Source organism: Pituophis catenifer, unplaced genomic scaffold (genome assembly GCF_029215685.1).
Source record: "Pituophis catenifer annectens isolate HBS135680 unplaced genomic scaffold, rPitCat1.0.hap2 SCAF_8, whole genome shotgun sequence".
Classification (NCBI taxonomy): Eukaryota; Metazoa; Chordata; class Lepidosauria; order Squamata; family Colubridae; genus Pituophis; species Pituophis catenifer.
The window spans coordinates 17,857,267-17,880,202 of record NW_027256888.1 but is presented as its reverse complement, the minus strand read 5'-3'; the positions used below and the strand labels follow the sequence as shown (position 1 = coordinate 17,880,202).

Here is a 22,936-nt window from a genome sequence, read left to right as displayed (position 1 = left end):
AGTATATAATGTAAATGATAAGTACTTCCTGTGAAGCTTTTATGGAAATCTTCAACTTGCTAAGAGCAATTTAAAGACATTGCAAATTCCTCAAAAATAGCTCAGAAGGTCAAGATTGTAGAGTTTGCATAATTAATTCTTTTAAATGTCTTCATTCTTTAAAATACTCTTGGAATTCAGTAATACAAAGCAGTACGAGGATAAAGGATTTAGGATTTTCTGCAAGTGTGGTTACTTGTTTATATTGTTCTTTAAGTAAAAAAAAAAACACAAGGGCAATATGATTTCCCCCCACCCTCTGGAAATGCAAACCACAGCCTATATTAGTTGGAAAATCCCTTTCCTATCAAGATGAGTTAAGTCCAGTAACTTTGTCTGTCACTGAGGTAAAATTGCACTGAGGTAAAATTGTCACTGAGGAAAAAAAAATCAGGTTAGGTATTAGAAACAGACAAGGAAGTAATTTATCTCCTGCCTCAAATACATTGTGCACTTTACAAAGAAGGAGAAAGAGAGATACAATCACTCCTTTATTCCTAAATATGGGATTGCAAGAGAGAATGTAGGAAAGATGGTATAAATAACAAGATTCTAGATGAAAGACCTTTACAGAGCAGAACCCGGACACATTTTTGCTTTCCTTTTATTTGCTTCCTAATGCAGTCTGACCTTATGTGACATCCAGTGCAAAAATATCTGTAAAATTATTCCTGCCTGTCTGTTGCCACAATTGGAAATCCCAGAAATACTAAAATCAGTACACTTGAATAACTGGCTTTCTGTTTTCGCCAATAGTGAAAACTGATCCACAGCATGTGTTCAAAAATACCTTTTATGCATTTATCCTACAGTAATTATTGTATATATTACATCCTTATTATATTAAGCCAATGTTTCAAACACTTCAAGTATACTTGAAGTTGAACAATTTGAACAATACAAGTTTTAACTTTTTTTTTTCTAAATGATCAGATGACCTTATAATTTTGGATGGCACACACACACACACGTAAATATATATAGTAAACAAAGGGAAAACTCTAAACAATTATCTGTTGTTAATATATTGTGTATGAAATAGGGAATGACCTTGAAAAATTGGAGGAAGAGCTCCTATCAACAGAAAGATAAATGGGACATAAACCTAGGCAAAAATCTAATGAATGAAGTGTCAGACAAGTCCTCTCAGCTTCACAAAAATATATGGGAAGGAAAGCAAAACACATGAAAATTTGCAAGTTACCATAGCTGTTACAAACAAAGTAAGTACTAATATATATGTGTGTTTTGTTTCTTATTGGGATCTATCTTGTAGGGCTGAGATCTATAATTACATCCATGAGAGAGTCCAATCATTTGTCTACGCTACAACAGTGCTGGTTACAAAGAACAGAGTATCAAAGTTAGAAAGCCAAAAGCAAAATCATATTCAATCTAAAGTTTAAACCAGATTGAAGGGCAAGATAAAGGAATTAAGACCAGATGCTATTAATTTAAAGAACATGAAAGAACAATAATAGAAGACTGTAAGAATCAAGACAAGCCTTTAAAAAATATTGGTTTAGCACCAGAAAAATGGAAGAAACTTTGGAAATAATAAATCACCAAATCACAGCAGTATCTAGGAACACTGAACACAATGGCCACAAATCATCCAATTTAAGCAAAACCATCTACTTCAATCATCTCAGAGGTAATTCTATCATAGGATAAATGTCATTAGAAATTGTAAAAATGGAAAATCAAACAAAAACAAAAAAATTAATTCTGAAAATAATCTATGGGAAACTCAAAAAGACTATAATAAAAATGCTAAATAGATAAAAGAATTTGAAGAAGAGTTGAGTAAAAATCAAATGGAAAGGCTAATAATAACAGCAGAAATATTTGAAAACCAAATGAAAAAGATTTTAAACTGGACAGCTCCTGGAAATGATCAATGCATGGCTTTTGGCTCAAATATCTGACTAGCTTACATTCAATTAAGCTAAACAACTTAATGAACTACTGTACAAAGGAGATTCAGTACTGATTAATAACTGGCAGAATTTATTTAATTCAAAAAGACCCAAAGAAAGGAACAACACGAGTAAATTATAGGCCAATAACATGTTTGGAAAGGCATTTAATTCATTATTACATAGTTGTATCACCAAATGGTTGAAAATAATTTGTGCCAGTAAAAGCATTATAATGTTTATAGAAAAAATAATGACACAGTGGAAAACAGAATTGGTGGTAGGAAATGAAAAACATAAGCTGATTAACATTAGGAGGTGCATATTCCAGAGTGACTCATTAACACTCTTATTATTTTTCACTGCTATGATTCCACTTTCAGTGATTTTGAAGTAAACATTGACGATAAAACTGCAAAAAATGCTAACAAAATCTCACATTTTTTTTTACATGATAGGTGTGAAGTTTAATGGAAAATCGGAAATCAAAATCCAGTCTTTGACAAACACTATAAGATTTTTAGCACAGATATAGGAATGGAATTTGGCCTAAAATTTGCTACAGTAACAATAAATCAAGGTAAAATCACAAAGTATGCCAATCATCACTGGAGTCCCCAGGCTTCTTTATGCCACAATCTCCCAATGTTGATTTTCAGATCTTGATATTTCATGATCTTCTCAACTTTTTGTTTTTTATTCTGCTATCCTCTAGTATTGCCACATCGATTCTACATTTTTTCTTATAGACTTCCAATATCTGGGTAAGAGGATGCTGAACTATATAGATCTACTATGTCTTTTTCTTAATCTCAATTAATTGCAAATTGCTCATTAAATTAAATGAGACTTAATGATAGAAAACAGTATGGATGTATAGAATGCACATTAATAGAATTTACAAGACTTTCTATTTATTTATTACTTCTTTATTTGTTTCTCCTTCTATTCTGTTTAAGCAGATTAAAAATTAAAGCCATCATAATCTAGAAAAAAAGTTACTTGTCTCATGCTATGGTCATTACTTTCTTTTAAATTTCCTTTTAAAAAAAATCTTTTATTGAAGAAGTTTTCAACACAAATAAAAGCAGATACTAATTTATAAAATAATAAGGAAAAGTAATAATAATGTAAAAAAGGAATAAAGAAAAGAAAAAAGAAAAGGTAATAAAGAAGTAGTTTCCAATCCTCTTGAAAGCAGTTATAAGTGCATTTACACTTTATCTTCTCTTATTCAAATTACATCGTAATTTCCTTCTTTTCATAGTCTACATTTCTAGTAATCAAATCTGTAAATCACCAGCTCATTTCTTTCAGCAAAAAAGTCAGTAAGAGATTTCCAATCACTAATAAATATAGTTGTTTATTTTCTCTAAGCAATTAAGCTAATTTTGCTATCTCTGCTTGTTCTCTCATCTTCACCAATTATTGGTGAAGATAATTCCTCCATTATCTTCTGTTTTCTTGTAGATCAAAGTCATTCGAGTTCTTTGGAAATAACTGGAACAAAGTGGTCCAGTTATAAGTCCTATAGATGTCCTGACTTTGGAGAACATCCCCTAATAAATCAGGATGTTAAAAATGATAACCAGGCCAAAGATGAGGAAAGCATCTGTGATTATGCAGAAATGTTAATTGTGCCTTTTCAATAATTCCACATTCCAAGTTAAGGGTATCTTTATATAATTGATAAAAAAGAGATAGATTTCTTATTATTCTTAAGGAAAATTCCTAAGGAGAAGAATAATGTTTGATGTCTACATGTAAGTCATTATTATCCAAAGCTTTGTATCACCTCTATTGCTTGGATTTCATGAATATGAATTAGCATCAGTAGTGCAGATACAATCCTTTATAATATGCTCATGCAGTTTTAATGATATAATCAAATACTGAGAAATAGCAACCATGTTGTTAAAGTTACATCTAAATTAGGCCTCAGAAATGCATCTCATTCTTATGCAACCAGCTGTCTTCCCAACAAACAATTTGGTACTGACCTTTCCTTTAATTCATGAGTCTCAAACTCACATCTAAAAGGCTGTATGCAGCCATTCAAGTCTTTTACTGTAGCCTGCAACAATATTTTGGAGATGATGAAATAAAATAACAACTCAGTAATAATCCCAGATATTGGTTTCTGACTAATGAAAAATGCTTCCAGTTAAGTAGCCAAAGTAAAACAGCTCTGCTTTGCAATTCCATTTGTAGTTTTGTTTGTTTAACAAATAAATATATTTTATTGTCTAATGACATATTGAGATTTTATTTAAATTTTACTCACTAGAGGCTTCAATATGAACAGATAAAAGGTTTTAGAACTAAGGCTCCAAGGCTAATGAATTAGTTTTTATGTGGCATTTGTGATCATTGGAGAGCCAAGATTTAGTTCTCTGCAGGAGTGGATAACAATCAGAATTCAGCATATTATTTGTTAATTTATTACTGCCTTCACTGGGCTAATCAGGGCAAAATCTAATTTAAATTTTGTCCAAGCCCAAAATTTCAGGTTTGAAATTTTGAGCTTGGACAACCTGGAACTACGCCACCTACGGTCTGACTAAGTATAGTACACAAAATTGTCTGCTACAACATCCTATCTGTCAATCACTACTTCAGCTTCAACCACAATAATACACGGGCAAACAATAGATACAAACTCAAGGTAAACCGCTCTAAACTCAATTGCAGAAAATACGACTTCAGCAACAGAGTGGTCAATGCCTGGAATGCTCTACCCGACTCCATTGTTACATCCTCAAACCCCCATAGCTTCAACCTTAAACTGTCTACTATGGACCTCACCCCATTCCTAAGAGGTCTGTAAGGAAGTGTGCATAAGTGCACTCTGTCCCTGTCCCACTGTCCCATTTATTTGTACTCATTACTTCTGCTCATGTCCATGTTTATACTTATACCTGTTATCTCATACATATTTGACTAAATAAATAAATAAATAAATAAATAAATAAATAAATAAATAAAATCTGTGTGAAGCAGAATAATTAGTGCAAGAATGCCTCCAGTTTTTCTATGGATTCCTTCTTGTTGAAGTTTTCTTATGTCCTGTAAAAGTATCAAATATTCTCACTCTTAACTTATAGCTTTATAGAGTCTTCAATACCATATATACAGACAATACCATATAATACAGACAATTATTGCAATAAGAATAATTAAATTATATTAACAAAAAAAGTTGCAAGAACAGAATAGAGACAAAAAACAAAAGAGCAGATGAAAATAAAATAAGGACATTTAAAAATGATTAAAAAGAAACAAGAGGATCGCCATGACATGTATTCACTATAGGCATAACAATCGAGTTTCTAAGAAATTTCTACATGTAAACTGTTCCACTGAGAGTTGAAGGTGCGTTTCTTATCATTCAACCTTGATCACAGTGGCTACTTCTCCAAATTGAGGTCATAAGATCCTGTTCCAATAATCCTATCAAGGATACAATTTATCAGCAATCATCGTTTTTCCAAAGAAAGGAAAGGTTGAGGCCTGAAGATAGTTGGAAGACTTCTCCCAGTAAAAACGGTTTGTTAACTTAAACTTCCTAATTATTTCTTCACAATACACACTACATTTCCCAGAACCTTAATCAAAATAACTTCAAAATAGGTAACTGATTTTGAAATGAGATGGGCGGCAAATAAATTTAATTAATATATAAAGTAATGTTTTTAAGCTATTATCCCCCATTACTTGCCTTTGAAGAAGCAGTCTTCATTGTGGACAATAGTAATCTTCTGCTTTTTCAGGCAGGCAGCCCGGTGCACTTCACAGTGGTTTTCATAGAATTCACCATCAGAACCACAAACAGGCTTGTAATGAGACTTGCAATATTCCATGCAGGCACATTCCCCTTGTCCTGTTTCTCTGTTGACAACACAATGCCTACCCAAGCCACAATACTTATTTTCACAGGATCCAGGAAGAACACCATGATTCACAGATCCTGAAAAGAAATGGAAAAAGCTTTTAGGTTGTAAGCCACAATCTCACATTTTTGTCATATTCAGAGTACCTATGGTGGTGTGAAGACTACTTTACTGGAAAGTAATAACAAATAGTTCTGATGATGTCACTACATAGACCAGGAAGATAATAGATATTTGTAATCTGCAGGTGAATTGTGCCTTGAGACAAACACACTAAGAGAATAATACATTAACCAATTTCCCTTGACATGCAAATAAATTTGAGAATTCATTAAGAATTTTATGACTTTAACAAAAATTCTAGTCCTCGTGGCTCCAGGGGAAAACACAAATGCACAGTCTAATGGATCGTAAATTAAAGTTCATATTATTAATACTATGAATTCTATTGAGGATTTTAAAGTACCATATTACATATTTTCTGACCACAGTAGATATTTACTTGGGGTGAAGTTACTTTTTGATTCAAAGCTCACTCTACAGCCCTTTTTATACCAGTTTGTATCTAGAAGCACATACTATAGTTGAAATTTGTATTTATTGTATTTATGAAATTTCTATGCTGCCCTTCTCACTAAAACAGCAATTCTGGGCAGCTTACAATATAATAAAAGTAAGTTCATTATTCTCCCCTACTTTATAAAATCAAAGTAGGCAAAAGATATTAACAATTATGATGGTCTTTACTTGATCTGTGAACAAAGGAATTGGACTGCTTGCTTGCAGTAATATCCCATGCTAAACACTTGAAACAGTTATATATAACAAACTTCTCCAAAATAGCGGCCAATTTTAGCCTCATATAATGAGGTATTTGGGAATAATCCTCCAGAAGAATGGAGTGTTTATATTTATCAGAGTGCTTATATTTATCAGAGATGGAAATGCCTGCACGTAATTTAACCTCTCAGTGGCTGGATTTCCTATTTCTGATCCTTGACCATAAACTAATCATAGCTTCATTAGATCTCCCCTAATGCACAAACATATCAGGTATCCTGGAATTCCACTGCAACACAACCAACTTTTTAAAACTAATTTACTATCACTTCTTCCCACTAGACAGCAGCCTCTAGAATCCAACATCATTTCTTGGCCTTTGGACTAACATCAAACTTAGTAAATTGGAATCCAACTTACAGTATTTCTAATATGGGACACACTAAAAAACAGCTGGAATATTGAAATGCCCTTAATTAAGGCAGATCTGGCTTAATAGAAAAATAGTTTAGTAATACACTCAGAATAGTAATACTAGAATATATTCTAGACTTTGGAAGCAGAACATCTTACATTTCATCAATATTTTGGCCAATATGCCACAATCATTAAATCCACTTATTTTTAAAAAATTCACACTGTTTTGTGCAAAAGTTCTCTAAAGTACAGACCATATTGTAAGTCAACACACTGTTGCCTACATTTGACCAATTGGGAAACTATGCAGAGATCAGCCACATGTTCAGGAAATTTTTATCTAATAAATGAAAGTCCTCTACATTAAATTATATGGCACAATTTAGATGTACTATATAATTTAGATCAATGTAACAACATCCAAATGGGATCTCTCGTTTGTAGAAATTATTACAGTGATCAAATATTAAGTTTACTAATTCCAGATTGTTTTTGGTCCTGTTTCAAGTTATTTCTTTTATATTAAAAAAGCCCTAACCCTCTACAATTATACTATCTAAAATAATTTTGACTGTTATGTAAATCTGTGTATTATAGGAGCAGCGCTAAAAGTCCTGTTCTTAATCTCAACTACAAATGTTGTATTGGTAACTGCTTAAAAAAGGAACATTACAGTATTATTATCCATGTTATAGAAGATAATTGTTCCTCATTTAAATTTTAATTGTAGATCCTGAATTTTACTTAATAGTTTACTGTTCTAGAATGCTACTTTTAAAATAACATTTTAATTGTATATCAGCTTGAGCATATGTATTTATGAAAGCCCTTCATTTGATCCTGCCCAAATACATTTTTTATTTCAGACTAAGCTATCTGAAGATCTATAAGCAGAAGCTTTTATATTTTGAACGATATGCTACAGGCCATATTTCCAAAGTGAATGGTCCAGAATAAGAACTTGGACAGGGCAGAATACAAACATAATGTAAATGTGTTTTAATTGAATTTAATTAAGCAGAGTTATTCTTATATTTCACTAAAATTATAATTCAGAGAGAAATTTTAGAAGAACTTGGAAGGGGCTACACCTATGTTTTAGTGGAATCACAAGCAGAAATAGGGCGATACATTGTGATCATTCCTCTAAAGTTAAATTAAATCATAAAGCTATTCATAATTTAATAGTACACAGCTAAGAATGCCTAATGCTTTCCAAAAGATATATAATCTTCAACCAGATTGTTAAATGCATGATTTAGAGACTGTGACATGTTTTGGTTTCTTTACTTTTTAAGCACATTTACACTGCCTATTTTATAGTATAATTTAACTTTCAATTTTCCGTATAAAAGTGGATGCAGTGTAAATATTTCTGTTTACTAGTTCAGTGTAACTCAGATGAAAGCTTTGTGAAGCCTTTTTAGTAAGGTAAGCTTCCAGAAATCAGAATGCACATCCATTTACCAGAATTCGTTTTTAATCTCTAGTAAGAAAACCCAGGAAGGCCAGTATGCTGAATCCCTAAGACTAGTAAACACAATTCCCCTGCTCTCGAAGTTAAATAGGAGGAGAAATAGCTAGGGACTTGTTGCTCTTTGATTCTCTCTGAAAACAGCAAAGATAAGATATTCTAGGGTAGGTGGGTGGATGATTAAATCTTGTAGGATTTAAGAAGCAATCCAATCCATCCAGACTGAATGCAATATGTGCTAGATAATCAGTGTGCACTAGACTTTTGGTGTTATTTTGATGCTTAATTCTTGCTTGATTACTTTTGAAATCCCTTTTCTTTCTCTTTGAAGCTTAGTCTCCACTTTGTACTGCTATTATTGCTTTGTTTATATTTGCTACATGAATACTAATCCTTTTTCTAAGCCTAATACTTGACTACATAAAATCAACTCATTTTTGACTTCTATCACCATAGATATTCTCCATGAAAGCCTAATATTTATCTGTCTTTTCATATCTAAAAACACAAACATATTTTTAAAATAACATTTTTGTGCCTGCTTATTTGTTTGATTAGAAAATGTATATAGTTACCTATTTAAATATATAGCTCTGGGCAGCAAACAATTCCTAAACAAATAAACAAATAAATAAATAACAGGCGTTTATCATACATGATAATTCCATAAAGTAGACAAATAAATATTGGCTTCCTTCAACAAACTGGCTTGTTGAAGAAAAGGCCAAATTTTACCAGAAAACAAATGGTTGACTCCATTTTCCAGATGCTAACAAAGCATTAAACAGAACTCGATAACAGAAGAATTTCCTAAGTGCAGTCTGGAAACCAGTTCATCTATTAAGCACCAATTTAATTGTTTTGTTTTCTCATGCAAGTTAGCAGTTCCATTTAACTCCATTCTTTTGAGGAATTGATCAATCAGTGACAAGGATTGATGGTACTTATGCTAGTTCTATATCAGTTCAGATTTGTTGTGATGGAAAAGCTTAAATCACATATAGCCTCTATATAGGGTAAATTAGTGATAAAACTGGGACCAGTCCATGTTCATCATGTTTACCATGAATTCTCCAGATCTGTCTGGATCGGGGGGGGGGGGGCGGAATGGACACAGAAAATAGACGTTTTAATAAAATGTGACTCCTTTTGAGAATAACATGATAGGACACAGAATTATTTATATTCTTTTATGAAACCAAATACAGGAAATACTGTCACATGTACAAGAAATATCATTGAATTTGAAATGAAAATTGGCTCTGGATACTCCTGTATGATGTGCTTAGTGTTTATTTTGTTTAATTATCCTTAGTATATAAGCTTTTATAAAAATAAATGTTGGCAGTATGAATACAAGATTATTTTAAAATGTTATTATTTTAAAAATGCTTCTTTATGCAAGAATTCTAAGGCTAGCTTATAAATTAAATATGATTCAGACATAATAAAATATCTATTTGCTGCTAGATATTTTCTTAATTACATGGACACCTTTACCTAAGGGGAAGGCATAAATCTGGAACATCAAATCAATTTTATCTATATAAAAATTAGCCCACTCTCTGTGGATAAAATAAATAATAGAACAATATTATAAGAAAACAAATATTCAGCTTGCAAATGATTATAGTAGTCAAAAAACCTCAGGCTTGGGGGAAAATTTAAATAAAATAATTTAAAGTACCTAAACTGCAGTAGTAGAAAGACAGTTAATATATACAATAGGCTACATAAAGCAAGCCGACAATGATTCTGATTATTATACTAAAGCTATTGAAACATGGGCTCTGAAAACACTTGAAATAAAAGAAATAAAAGAAAAGACATTGAAACAAGAAAACAAAAGAAACACAATCCTTTCCTTCTACTAAGCATGAGTTAGAAATGGAAAAATTGGTCATGGAAAACAGCAATGTAAATCTATTGCAATCATTTTTGGGTATTTCTGGGAATTCATTCATTCTGGGAAGCTTAAAAGTCTAGAAGAAACAGACAAGATATTTAAAGACAACATTACATTCAACTAACATTCACCCCAACTAACTTGGAGTGGCAACTAGAATCCCTTTATGACCTGTGGACTTCAACTCCCAGAATTCCTGAGCCAATCGTGCTGCCCATTCCTGAACTCAACTGTCTAATGCAAGAACCAGTTTGATGTGATGATTAAAGCCTGCACTTAGAAATTAGGAGATCAAATTCTAATGTTTGCCTTAGGTACAAAATCCAGCTGGGTGACTTTGGACCTATATTTACATCTTCAATAGGATGGAATTATTTACATTTGAGTGCAAAGTTTACAGGTAGTTATTGTTGAATTTGAAACTGCATATATATTATCATTATTAAGCAATTGTGTGAGAAACATATCTACTATGAGTTATTTAATTTCTCTCTGAAAATTATTCAGTTAACAAATTATTTGTTTGATTGTATTATACGTGGAGATACATTCTATAAGCAAGAAATTTTTGGCTTGCAAAACTGAAAGAGATTTTTAAAAAGGCCGAGAAGGGATTAAAAATAAAAAAGACCTCATATATATTACACTGGAAATAAAGTGTGAATATAGTTCTACATATGTCCTACTCCATTCATGTGTCTTTTGTGGCTATTTTGTTATCAACTTGGATATTGAAGAATGTTGAAATGGAAAGAGGATGATTCAATCTCACCTGTTCTAACGTATATGTCTAAACCAGAGGTGGTATTCAGCAGGTTCTGACAAGTTCTGGAGAACCGGTAGTGGAAATTTTGAGTAGTTCAGAGTACTCCGAACTACCACTTCTGACTGGCCTTGCCCCCATCTATTCTCTGCCTTCCGAGTTCCAGTTGATTGGAAGGAAATGGGGTTTTTGCAGTAACCTTCCCCTGGAGTGGGGAGGGAATGGAGATTTTGCAGTATCCTTCCCCTGGAGTGGGGTGGGAATGGAGATTTTGCAGTATCATCCCCCTGCCACGCCCACCAAGCAATGCCACGCCCACCAAGCCATGCCCACAGAACTGGTAGTAAAAAAATTTGAATCCCACCACTGGTCTAAACAAAATGCAGCTCTTCGAGCCTACAATATGAGCTTCATCCTGGTATCTTAGCTCTCAAGGCAGAAAATAGTTTTGGTCTGCATTTTTAAGTGAACCCTGTTATTTATCAATTGCTCAAGTTTTGAAGTTTAATGTTTGATTTAAAAACTGTACTTAAAAGCATACCAATAAAGAAAATTTCCTTTAAAATGTTATGTGTTTGGAAAAAACTATATCAAATGTGCATTTGGATGAAACTGTTCATGAATTATATAATTTAGGAAAAAAATACATACAACAACAATAGTGCATTTCTTCATTTTTTAAAAACAGATGAATGTAAAAATTGAATGGAAATGACATATAAAGAAATATATGAAATTCATATGGCTTGACAACATATTTATTTGATCCTTTCACAGATGGATGAATTTGTCAATTTTATTTTCTCCTAAGTTCCATTCTTGCTGTTTTATATGATTTAAAAATAAATGGTGAAATGTTAGTAGCATCTTTCAAAAATTAAATTAAAATATAAGTTTATACATTTAGTTTAGATTATTTTTAAAAAGTATTTTAAGGCTAATTTTAACATACATTTAACAACTGAAGTTCATTGGTTTAGTAAGCTTTTACAAAATAAAATATTCCAAAAAGACTTTTGACTTTTGAAAGGTTTTATATAGTGCTACCTTTATCCTTTTCACATTCATCCAAATGGTAGAAAGTTAGTAATGATTATGAACAAAATGATAAATGTTTTTTATCTGAGAATATTTCTCTAAATAAATGACTTACAGTATATCTCAGCCTTTGATACTGAAACAGTAATTTGTATTAATTTGATAAACAAGATGTTTACGGTAGGCTACTGACAACAAAAGTATTTATTATGCTGCAAAACTATTGCACGCATGTATTATGCTGAAAACTCTTAAGTAATTTTAGCTTTCCCCAGAAAGATTTTGATACAAAAATACAATAAACAAAGCTATTGAATAATTAATATTTTTCTAATACTAAAAGTTAAAAAAAACCCACTCCCATTTAAATGCTTTACATAGAGAAAGCTATGTTGCATAAATAACATTGGAGATTATTAAATCTGAAGTAGCTGTAGAAATGGATTATAACTCAAGATGGTAATGTAGCAATTAGTTCCATTTCTATCATAAACAATTAGCAGAATGAGTTGTGCTTATTTGTTTGTTTTATTTGTTTGTTTTATTAAATTTATATACCGCCCTACTCCCGAAGAACTCAGAGCGGTGAACAGGCACAAAATAAAATACATAAATACAAAAGTTAGAAACATAATTAAAACCAAATTAAATAATTTAGCCCAAGACAATTAAAAAATCCCAATAATTTAAAACAAATTAAAATTCCAATTTAAAAATTTAAAAGAAAGGGGAGAAAATTAGGCCAGGCCGGCTTGCTGGAATAGGAGGGTCTTTAGAGCACGGTGGAAAGTGTGCAGATCCGGGATCCTCCGTATCTCTGGGGGGAGCTCATTCCAGATAGTGGGTGCCCCCACAGAGAAGGCCCTCCCCCTGGGGGCCACCAGTCGACACTGCTTGGCTGACAGCACCTGGGGGAGCCCCTCTCTATGAGAGCGTACCGGCCGGTGGGAGGCTGTTTGTGGTAGTAGGCGGTCCCGTAAATTTACTATTAATTTATTTCAGAATCAATAAAAGAAAAAAAGAACCCTAAATTGGTTTTAGTCCAGACTTCTTTCCCAAAGCTTCGCTAAACCACCACACATATTTAAATTTACTGAAACTAAATTAGATGTAGAAAGGGCAGCAGCTTTAAGAATCAAATTACAACCAATTTGTGGGTTACAAACTTAAAAACCAGTTTTTCTTATTGTTCTCAGGGGTGCTTAGCTTTAAATGTAATCCTATGCATTGGATTACATTTAAAAGGAATGGACTCTCTTGTCTTCCTGCACTGTAAAGTTCTTAAAATATTCATGCAAAATGTTGGTTATTATTTACTTTCAATATATGTCAAGGGAAAGTATGGAAATTTCACTAAAAACTTCAGGAATTGTGTCTTTGTGTGTGTTTGTGTATGAGGGCTTTCCATTCTAAGAAGAAAAAGGCACAGATTTTTTATTTGATGATGTATTTGGAGATAATACTTGAAAACAAAAATGATCCTTCAATAACAATAGATCCTTCTGAATAACAAGATCAGAATATTTTATACAACATCTTTTACAGTTTATGAATTTCTTATTTATTTATTTATTTTGTATACCGCCCTTCTCCAACAGGACTCAGGGCGGTGAACAGCCATGGTAAAACATAACATATAAAATTTAAAAACAATTTAAAAAACATTAAATAATTTTGGCTATACATTTAAAACAACCCAGATTAAGACCAATTTCAAATTAAAACCGAAGGGATGGGATCAAGCCAGCCCAGCTAGGTGAAAAAGATGTGTTTTCAGGGCCCAACGAAAAGTCTGGAGGTCTGATATCATGCGTATCTCTGGGGTTAGGTCGTTCCAGAGGGCAGGTGCTGCCACAGAGAAGGCTCTCCCCCTGGGGGTCGCCAGCCAACATTGTCTGGCCGACGGCACCCTGAGGAGTCCCTCTCTGTGGGAGCGTACTGGCCAGTGGGAGGCTATTGGCGGCAGAAGGCGGTCTCATAGATACCCCGGCCCTAAGCCATGGAGCTCTTTAAAGGTGGTCACCAACACCTTGAAGCGCACCCTGAAGACCACAGGAAGCCAGTGCAGCTCGCGCAGGAGAGGTGTCACATGGGAGTGCCCCATCGATCCCATAATCCCCCACGCGGCCGCATTCTGGACCAACTGGAGCCTCCGGGTGCACCCCAAGGGGAGCCCCATGTAGAAGGCATTGCAGTAGTCCAGATGGGAAGTGACGAGTGCTTGAGTGACCGTGCATAGGGAGTCCCGATCTAGAAAGGGACGCAACTGGGGTATCAGGCAAACCTGATAAAAAGCCCCCCTGGCCACGGCCATCATATGCTCTTCTAAAGACAGCCGTGTATCCAGGAGGATGCCCAAGTTGCGAGCCCTTTCCGTGGAGGCCAATGATTCGCCCCCAATAACCAGCGATGGCACCAGCTGGCTATATCGGGACGCCGGAAGCCACAGCCACTCGGTCTTGGAAGGGTTGAGTCGGAGCCTGTTTCTCCCCATCCAGGCCCGCACGGCCTCCAGGCACCGATACATCAATTCAAGGGCATCGTTGGGGTGGCCTGGGGTAGAGATGTACAGCTGAGTATCATCAGTGTACTGATGGAACTCCACCCCAAAGCCACGGATGATCTCACCCAGCGGCTTCACATAAATGTTGAACAGAAGGGGCGAGAGGACCAACCCTTGCAGCACCCCACAAACAAGGCGCCTCAGGGTCGACAGCTGCCCCCCTGCCAACACAGATTGCAACCAGTCAGAGAGGTAGGAGAACCACCGTAAAACGGTGCCCCCCACTCCCAACCCCTCCAACCGGCACAACATGATACCATGGTCGATGGTATCAAAAGCCGCTGAGAGATCTAACAGGACCAGGATAGAGAAACAACCCCTATCCCGAGCCCTCCAGAGATCATCCACCAACACGACCAATGCCATTTCCGTGCTGTGCCCAGGCCTGAAGCCGGACTGGAGAGGATCGAGATAGAAAGCTTCATCCAGGTACTGGGGAAGCTGCCGCGCCACCACACTCTCAACAACTTTCACAATAAAACGAAGGTTGGAGACTGGATGATAGTTAACCAAAACAGCCAGATCCAGAGAGGGCTTCTTCAGGAGGGGCCTCACCACCGCCTCTTTCAAGGCAGCCGGCAGGACACCCTCACTCAAGGAAGCGTTAATAATCCTCTGGAGCCAGCCTTGTGTAACCTCCCGGGAAGCCAGCACCAACCAGGAGGGACACGGGTTCAATAAACATGTGGTCGTGTTCAGCTGTCCCAGAATCCTGTCCATGTCCTCAGGAGCCACAGGATCGAACTCCTCCCAGATAACACTCTCAAGGCCTGCCTCAGTCATCCCGTCTGGACTTACCCAGTCAGAGGCCAGGCCTTCCCAAATCTGAGCGATCTTGTCATGCAGATACTGCACAAAATCCTCAGCTCGACCCTGCAAGGGATCATCCCACGCTCCCAGATGGAGGAGGGAGCAGGTCACCCTAAACAGGGCGGCTGCATGATTATCTGATAAGGGCGGCAAAATAGCTAGATTTTGCTGCTTTTATCACCACTAGGTAGGTCTTAATATGAGACCTCACCAGCGTTCGGTCAGATTCGGAACGGCTGGTCTTCCAACCACTCTCCAGGCATCTTTTCCGGCGTTTCATCTCCTTCAGGTCCTCGGAGAACCAAGGAGCTAGGTGAGTTCGGTGCCGGGTCAGAGGCCGCAAAGGCATGATGCAGTCCAAAGCCCCAGCAGCCGCACTGTCCCAGGCGGCCACCAGGTCTTCAGCTGAGTCATGAGCCAGAGTCTCAGGAAATGGCCCAAGCTCCATCTGGAACCTATCAGGATCCATCAGGCGCCTGGGGCGGAACCACCTTAGTCAGTCCCACCTCCCTGCGGCGGGGTGCAGCGGTTAGAAAGTCAAGTCGAAGGAGCGAGTGGTCAGACCATGACAAGGGTTCGATGACTATATCCCCTGTATCAAGGCCACTCGACCACTGACTAGAGATAAAAACTAAGTCCAGAGTGTGCCCACCCGAGTGAGTAGGGCCATGAATTAACTGAGTCAGGTCCATGACCATCATGGAAGCCATGAACTCCCGAGCCACCTCAGATGTTTCACCGATAGATGGCAGGTTGAAATCCCCCATGACCAAAAGTCTGGGGGTATCGACCACCACCTCGGCTATGACGTTAAGCAGCTCAGGGAGGGTTGTTGCCACGCGGCAGGGAGCCAGGTACGTGATCAACAAACCCATCTGCACTCCACGGCCCCACTTCACAAGAAGGGACTCACATCCGGCTATCTGTGGAACAGTGGTCTCCCTTGGATCAAGACCTTCCTTTATAATAACAGCCACCCCCCCGCCCCTGTCCTGAGCTCTCGGCTGGTGGAATGTGCGGAAGCCTGGTGGGCACATATCTACGAGGGGAACTCCCCTCTCCTGGCCCAACCAGGTCTCCGTAATGCCTGCCAGATCCGCTCCCCCCTCCTGGATATATTAGTGGATATATCACCTTTCATATTTAGTGAACCATTTAAAAAAATAATAATAACATGGAGCATAGAAACAAATAAGCAACCTGAAAACAATATTAAGGAATTTCCCATTGCTCCTTCCACATTTTAATTGGATTTTTTTATTGTATTTTTTAAAAATAAAATGTTTTGTAGAATTGTACATGAGTGGTAAAGTGAAAATATGTTAGAAGAATAAATGCAAAGTTAGAAAGCTAAGATGAATGCAAAACAGTCTATGTTTTCTGTTATTCTGGACAAATGACAAAAAGACATAGAAAGTATGGCACATGACAGAATTAACTGACAGGAATAGGAACATTTTAACCCAATCCAAGCAAACAGTGCATATTATATCCATCTATAATTATTTTAATAATTTTCCACAAAATTTTATTATAAAGCTTTATTACAATCATTCACTCAAACATAAAACAATAAACACAAAACTATATCTTCCACTTCATTCTTGCCTCTCTCAAAATTTTGCTGGAAACCTATATGATTCCTGATTTGATGTAGTGTACAGGTAGGTGTAATAGGTCTCCAGCAAAAGGAGAATGACATACAGCAGGCATAAATATGTTCTGGCTTTTTGAGTATCTTGATTTATTTTTTTAAGAACATGGATTGTTTTCCCACTGATAGTCATTCAAACTTTTGTGTATTGTAATCTTGTAAATTCTTTTTCTCCCATGAAAAAAAAAGCATGAAAAATGCTTCTTTCATTCCATTTTCTTGACAGACTCAAATGCACAGATTTTGCATTATTTGTTTCCTGATTCCAGCAATCTCTTTCAATCGAGCCTCTTCAAATCTGTGATTTCTGTAGATGACATGTCATCCCTACCTTTCTATTGTGAAATTCAAAAATTGCATTATCATTAATTTGATATTATTACTAGTATGCATTCTTGACAATAAAGTTTGATTTGAACAAGATTATATTCCCTGAGGATGGGTTCCAGCACAAGTCCAAAAGCTTGGAAGACTAAACCTCTGGTCCCGGTGCCCGACTCAGATTGGATCCTCCAATATTATCCCGGGACAGATATATTTGCCTTCATTCGTAAGATTACAATTGAAAAACCAGTCTTTCTAATGACTGCTTTTAGATATTCATGTAGGCCTAAGTACATGAATTTTTTGCAATTTTGTTTTTTGGAATTGTTTGACACAGTTGCCAGGAAAATTAAACAGCTGGTGGGTTTTTCTATAGTTCAATTTGTCTACTTTCCAATTATTTATGTCTTTCTTTGCCTGTTCAGATATATTGTATCCCTAGCTTTGGCAGAATCAAAAGCATGCCCTCAGCAAAACACATGTCACTGTATTAAAAAAAAAATCACCATACACATTCTTATTTTATATTAAGTGGAATTGATTATTTGTATAGATGGAGATTGCAAGCCCATTCTTATCTACAGTTAGATGTTCTTAAAACTCTCAATGAATTTAATGAATGTTAATGTATTTTAGTGTTTTGTGCTTAGAGAATATTCTTAGAGTGACTTTTGTTAATGTGCTGCAATGGCTCCTGTTCTAAAACTAAAGAAAAGATAACAAGGAGGATAATTATATTAAATAAATTTATTTTAAGAAATTAAGTGCTGTCCTATTGTTTTTATTTCAATGGATATTATTTAGCAAATTTAAGAAACATTTAGGAAAAGGAAACTTCAGGTCCTTACCACTGGTCCTGTATCATTTTCTAAAGCTTGAGAACTATTTGTTCCATGTCTTTGCTGCTGTTTCAAAATGCATTTTGCTTTCAAATAAACTGCTACTTTTTACATCTTACATTGTATAGCAAAAGGTTTTGGATGAATAAGATACTTTCCGTATTTAATCAAAATGTAACATCTTTCTAAGTTTGCCCAGCAAATGACTTTTTCTAAAGATCATGATACCTAATGAGTTTAATGGACTATATTATAAATGTGAATGCATTAATGCATGGACATGCAGCAATATGCTGTGGGGAAACTAAAATAATGATGTGGCAAAGACAATGAAATCAAAGTATAGCAGATGCATCAAATACAGGTGGCCATGACTTTTTGTCTGCTACTATTCTTGGTCTCTTTTTCTATACCTGGAAATCTTTCTGGACTCAAGCAGCTAAAGACAAATTTTGGGAACTATTTTATTAGTAATTGAGATAATCCATCTGTTTCCATTAGTTAAGAAAAATCACATTAATCAGTGAGATGTACCACCAATTAAGTGGAATTCAGGAATGTACTAAAAAAATCTGTCTTCAAGTTTTGTTCAATAAACCTATGTAATTGTATTGTGTACTTGTTACCTGCTGTAGTAATTATGCCCTCTGGGGCAAACATCCCGAGGGAGCATGAAGTAAAATCTTTCTATTTTTTTCTTCACCTTTCAGGCATGAAACTATCTTTGTTCAATTAAGTTCTTGTATTTCACTTCCTTCTTTTTCTAAATAGAAGTAATTTTAATTAATGGGAATGTTTGCTGCTAATCAGCATCTGTCAACCATGGAACAGTTTAAACACATTTTAATATGTAGCTTAAATTTAGAGCTATTTGTTTATGGTAAACAGAAGTCAAATATTGAAGTAGTGAATATAATGTTATTTTGGAAAATCATGTATTTACTTTTCACGAAAAATGAAAAAGGGGCAGCAATCATATTATAGAATATAGGAGTGGTGCAGTGGCCTCACAATCAGGAGGCTGTGAGTTCGATCCTAGGTAGAGGCAGATATTTCACTCTCTGGGCACACAGAGAATAAATATATCTGTTGAACAAAACTCCACAGGAAGCACATCTGGCCATTAAATCACTCTGCTAGCTCCATTCAGTTGCCCAGACTTCACTCCGCAGGGGATTATGGGGTTGTTAAAAGAAGATGACGATGAATCATATTATAGAATGTATTGTTGCAACTTGCAGGTTCACTTCTGGTGGTCAAAAAAAGATTAAAATGTTCCCTTTTTAAGTAGGTATTTAACATCTAAGCTGTACTGAGAAACGAAGAGATCACTGTAACTTTTACTGAAAAGGTAGTTTTCAATTGATTTTTAATTGGAGTCATTGTTAGATATTTTTAAATAACTATTGTTCATGACTTAGAATCAATAGATTGTCCTGTATAAGAAGTATTGCAGTGTGAAACAATAAAATATGTTTATTTTAAATGTTCCCGTATTATTTTTAAAAAACAAAACAAGCAAACAAAAAAGTAACAAGGAAAGAAGAGAACAATTAATGCAAAATACAGAATAACAGAATGGGAAGGGACCTTGGTGATCTTCTAATCCCATCCCATGCTCAAGCAAGAGACCCTTTACCATTTCAGACAAATGTCTGTCTAGTCTCTTTTTAAGTCTTCAGTGATGGAGCACCCACAATTTCTTACAAATATATATGTTTTATTTGTAATTTTTCTTTAAGATACATACATATTTTGAAGACAGTATATTGACTGGATCAATATATATTTTACACAATGCTAGCAATAATAATACAATTAGGTATACATAATCCTAGTCTTCCAGTTTCTGGCCTTAACCTGCACATTGTACTTATAAGCTTCAATAACATGTCTTCATGCAGTATGTTTGTTATCCCGTTAAATTAAAATATTTTAATATTTTAGAAATTATTCAATATTCCACTATAAATCCAATATCCCAATTGTTTAAAAACATCAACACGATCAATCAATCAACCAAATTTAATCAATCCTGGGATTATATCTCTAATCCCCTAAAATTATAAATTTCAATATATTTTTACACATTATTAATAATAATAATATAGTTAGGTTACCACATCATAAGCTTCCACCTTCTAACCTTAATTTGCTTATAATTATAGTAAATTTTATTATCTATCTATATAAGTTCTACTGTTTTTCCAATTTGTATTTTCTACTTTTAATTTCTAATACATTCATCATATTATGAGGTATTTTATCTCTATCCGTCATCTCTTAGTCTTTTTGAGACTTCATCATTTAATGACTTTTTGATCCCTCTTTTATATTTCTCTCTTGGGAACTTATTTCTCTTTCTACCATTTTTATACCAATTAAATATTCCTTCTGGCTTACTCCTTGTCTCCTTCTGCTGCATCATTTGATCACCCATACATTGTCCTTTCATTATTTTGGGGAGACTTCTCTTTTCCTCCCCTGTTCTATTGTAAACTCTTAAAGAAATATCTATTTAATTATTTCAATAGCTCTTTTAATAATTTAACATAATTATTTTGATATATTTCTTGATTTCTGCCTCTCAAAATTTAAATCCAGATATTTCATGGAATGTAACACTTGAAAGTCAGATTCCTTCAGTGGAAAATATTTTTCTTGCATTAGCTATGTTGTTGTTGTTGTTGTTGTTGTTGTTGTTGTTATTATTATTGGTTAATCTTTGGTGAGATTCACAGCCTTTGAGGCTGGTTAATTACTCAGCAGCTCGAGTCCTAACCAAGGACCTAGGAACTGTTAAGGTATCGTAGGAGGATGTAAGCTGTTCCGAGTAAAGTGGTGGTGGTGGTGGTGGTGGTGGTGGTGGTGGTGGTGATGATGATGATGATGATGATGATGATGATGATGATGATTGTGTTATATTCAGATAATTCTCTAAAGCTTGGGTTATTTTTATCAACTTTGTTATCGTGCTTCTTGGTTTTGTGATAGTTAATGCTTCATTATCTGCATGACATTAAAGTTTGTATTTCTCTGTACACATTTTGAACATATTCATCAGCAGTAAATGAAATTATTTCTAATTGTCTTTCTTGCCTATAACTTGGTAGTTGCAAAATTTCTTTTCTTTTTTAAAAATTGGAGTCTTCTTCGTAGTAGTGCATTAGTTACTCCATAAAGCATTGTATTGCTTTTATAGGCTACTGAATAAAATATATTAAAATTAGGGATAATTGTGAATCTTTTTCATCAAAATGTTTTCCTGGACTTTGGGAGTCTGGAAACATATTAGCAGTCTTCAGTCAATTCTTTCTAATTTTCATCCTCTGACTATTGTCATTTTCCTCCTTTTAATCTAATTTACGGATGCACTTAAAGGATTGTGTACATCAATAAAGAGGAAAACATAGCGCAATAATAGAATGAAAAACAGAACATAATTAAGTTATAATCAAACAAAAACAGATTCATGAGAATCATCAATTAAGCCACTACAAAGCTCTGATGGCGAGAGGAAAAACAGTCTCTGATTGCAATCAGGACTTAGTTGCTTCCACGTGTCTTGCATTACCTTCTGCACTACATAAAAGTTCATCACTTCTCCCCTGATGCTCTGTTACCTAGAGAGATTTCCATGACGATGAAAAATGAGATCATGGAAAAAAGCAAGATTTGTTTCTCCTGTATAGGGAGAGACCGCTTGAAATGCTTAATAGTTATTATGGTTACATATTTCTGTTTGGTACACACAGGTTGTCTTCGTCTTACAATAGTTCATTTAGTGACCGTTCAAAGTTACAGTGGCACTGGAAAAAAAGTACCATACTTTTTGGATTATAAAACACACTTTTTCCCCTCCTAAAAGAGGGTGGAAATGTTGGTGTGTCTTATACACCGAATACAACCATTTTTGGCCTCCTGAAACCCACCCCGCAAGTCCCATTTTTGCCAAAAACAGGCCCATTGGGGATGTTTGCAAAGTGCTCCTGGGGGCTGAGGAGGACAAAAATGTGATGGGGGGGGTTGGGAGGCCAAAAATGGGCCCGTTTTTCACAAAAAAATGGGACCGTTTTTCGCAAAAATGGGACATGCAGAGGGTTTGGGAGGCCTGCAGAGGGGTCCTGGCGGCCGGGAAGGGCAAAACCCAGACGCACGGAGGCCAAAAACTATTTTCTTTTCTTGGTTTCCTCTCCGAAATCTTGGTCCGTCTTATACTCTGGTGCATCTTATAGTCCGAAAAATACAGTAACTACATATTGTTTTTCACACTTGCAACCATTGCAGCATCCTGATGGTCACATGACCAAAATTCACAAATTTGTCAACTGGCCCATATTTATGATGGCTATAATTGCCCAGGGTCATGTGGTCTCCTTTTGCAACCTTCTGACAAGCAAAGTCAAGGGGGAAGCCAAATTCAGTTAACAAATGTGTTACTAACTTAACAACTGCAGTGAAAAACTATGGGTAGAAAGGCCATAAATGGGGCAAAAATCACTTAAAACTGTTCATTAAGC

At 35.4% G+C, this 22,936-nt stretch overlaps 1 protein-coding gene across 3 annotated transcripts in view; it reads right to left on the bottom strand.

Moving 5' to 3' along the window:
• FSTL5 (follistatin like 5) overlaps positions 1–22,936 on the bottom strand; it is a 372,260-nt gene that overhangs the window by 225,669 nt on the left and 123,655 nt on the right. For all 3 annotated transcript variants that reach the window (XM_070948548.1, XM_070948549.1, XM_070948550.1), the window contains exon 3: positions 5,677–5,925. In XM_070948548.1, coding sequence (XP_070804649.1) covers positions 5,677–5,925 — 249 coding nt within the window. The remainder of the gene's footprint in view (positions 1–5,676; positions 5,926–22,936) is intronic.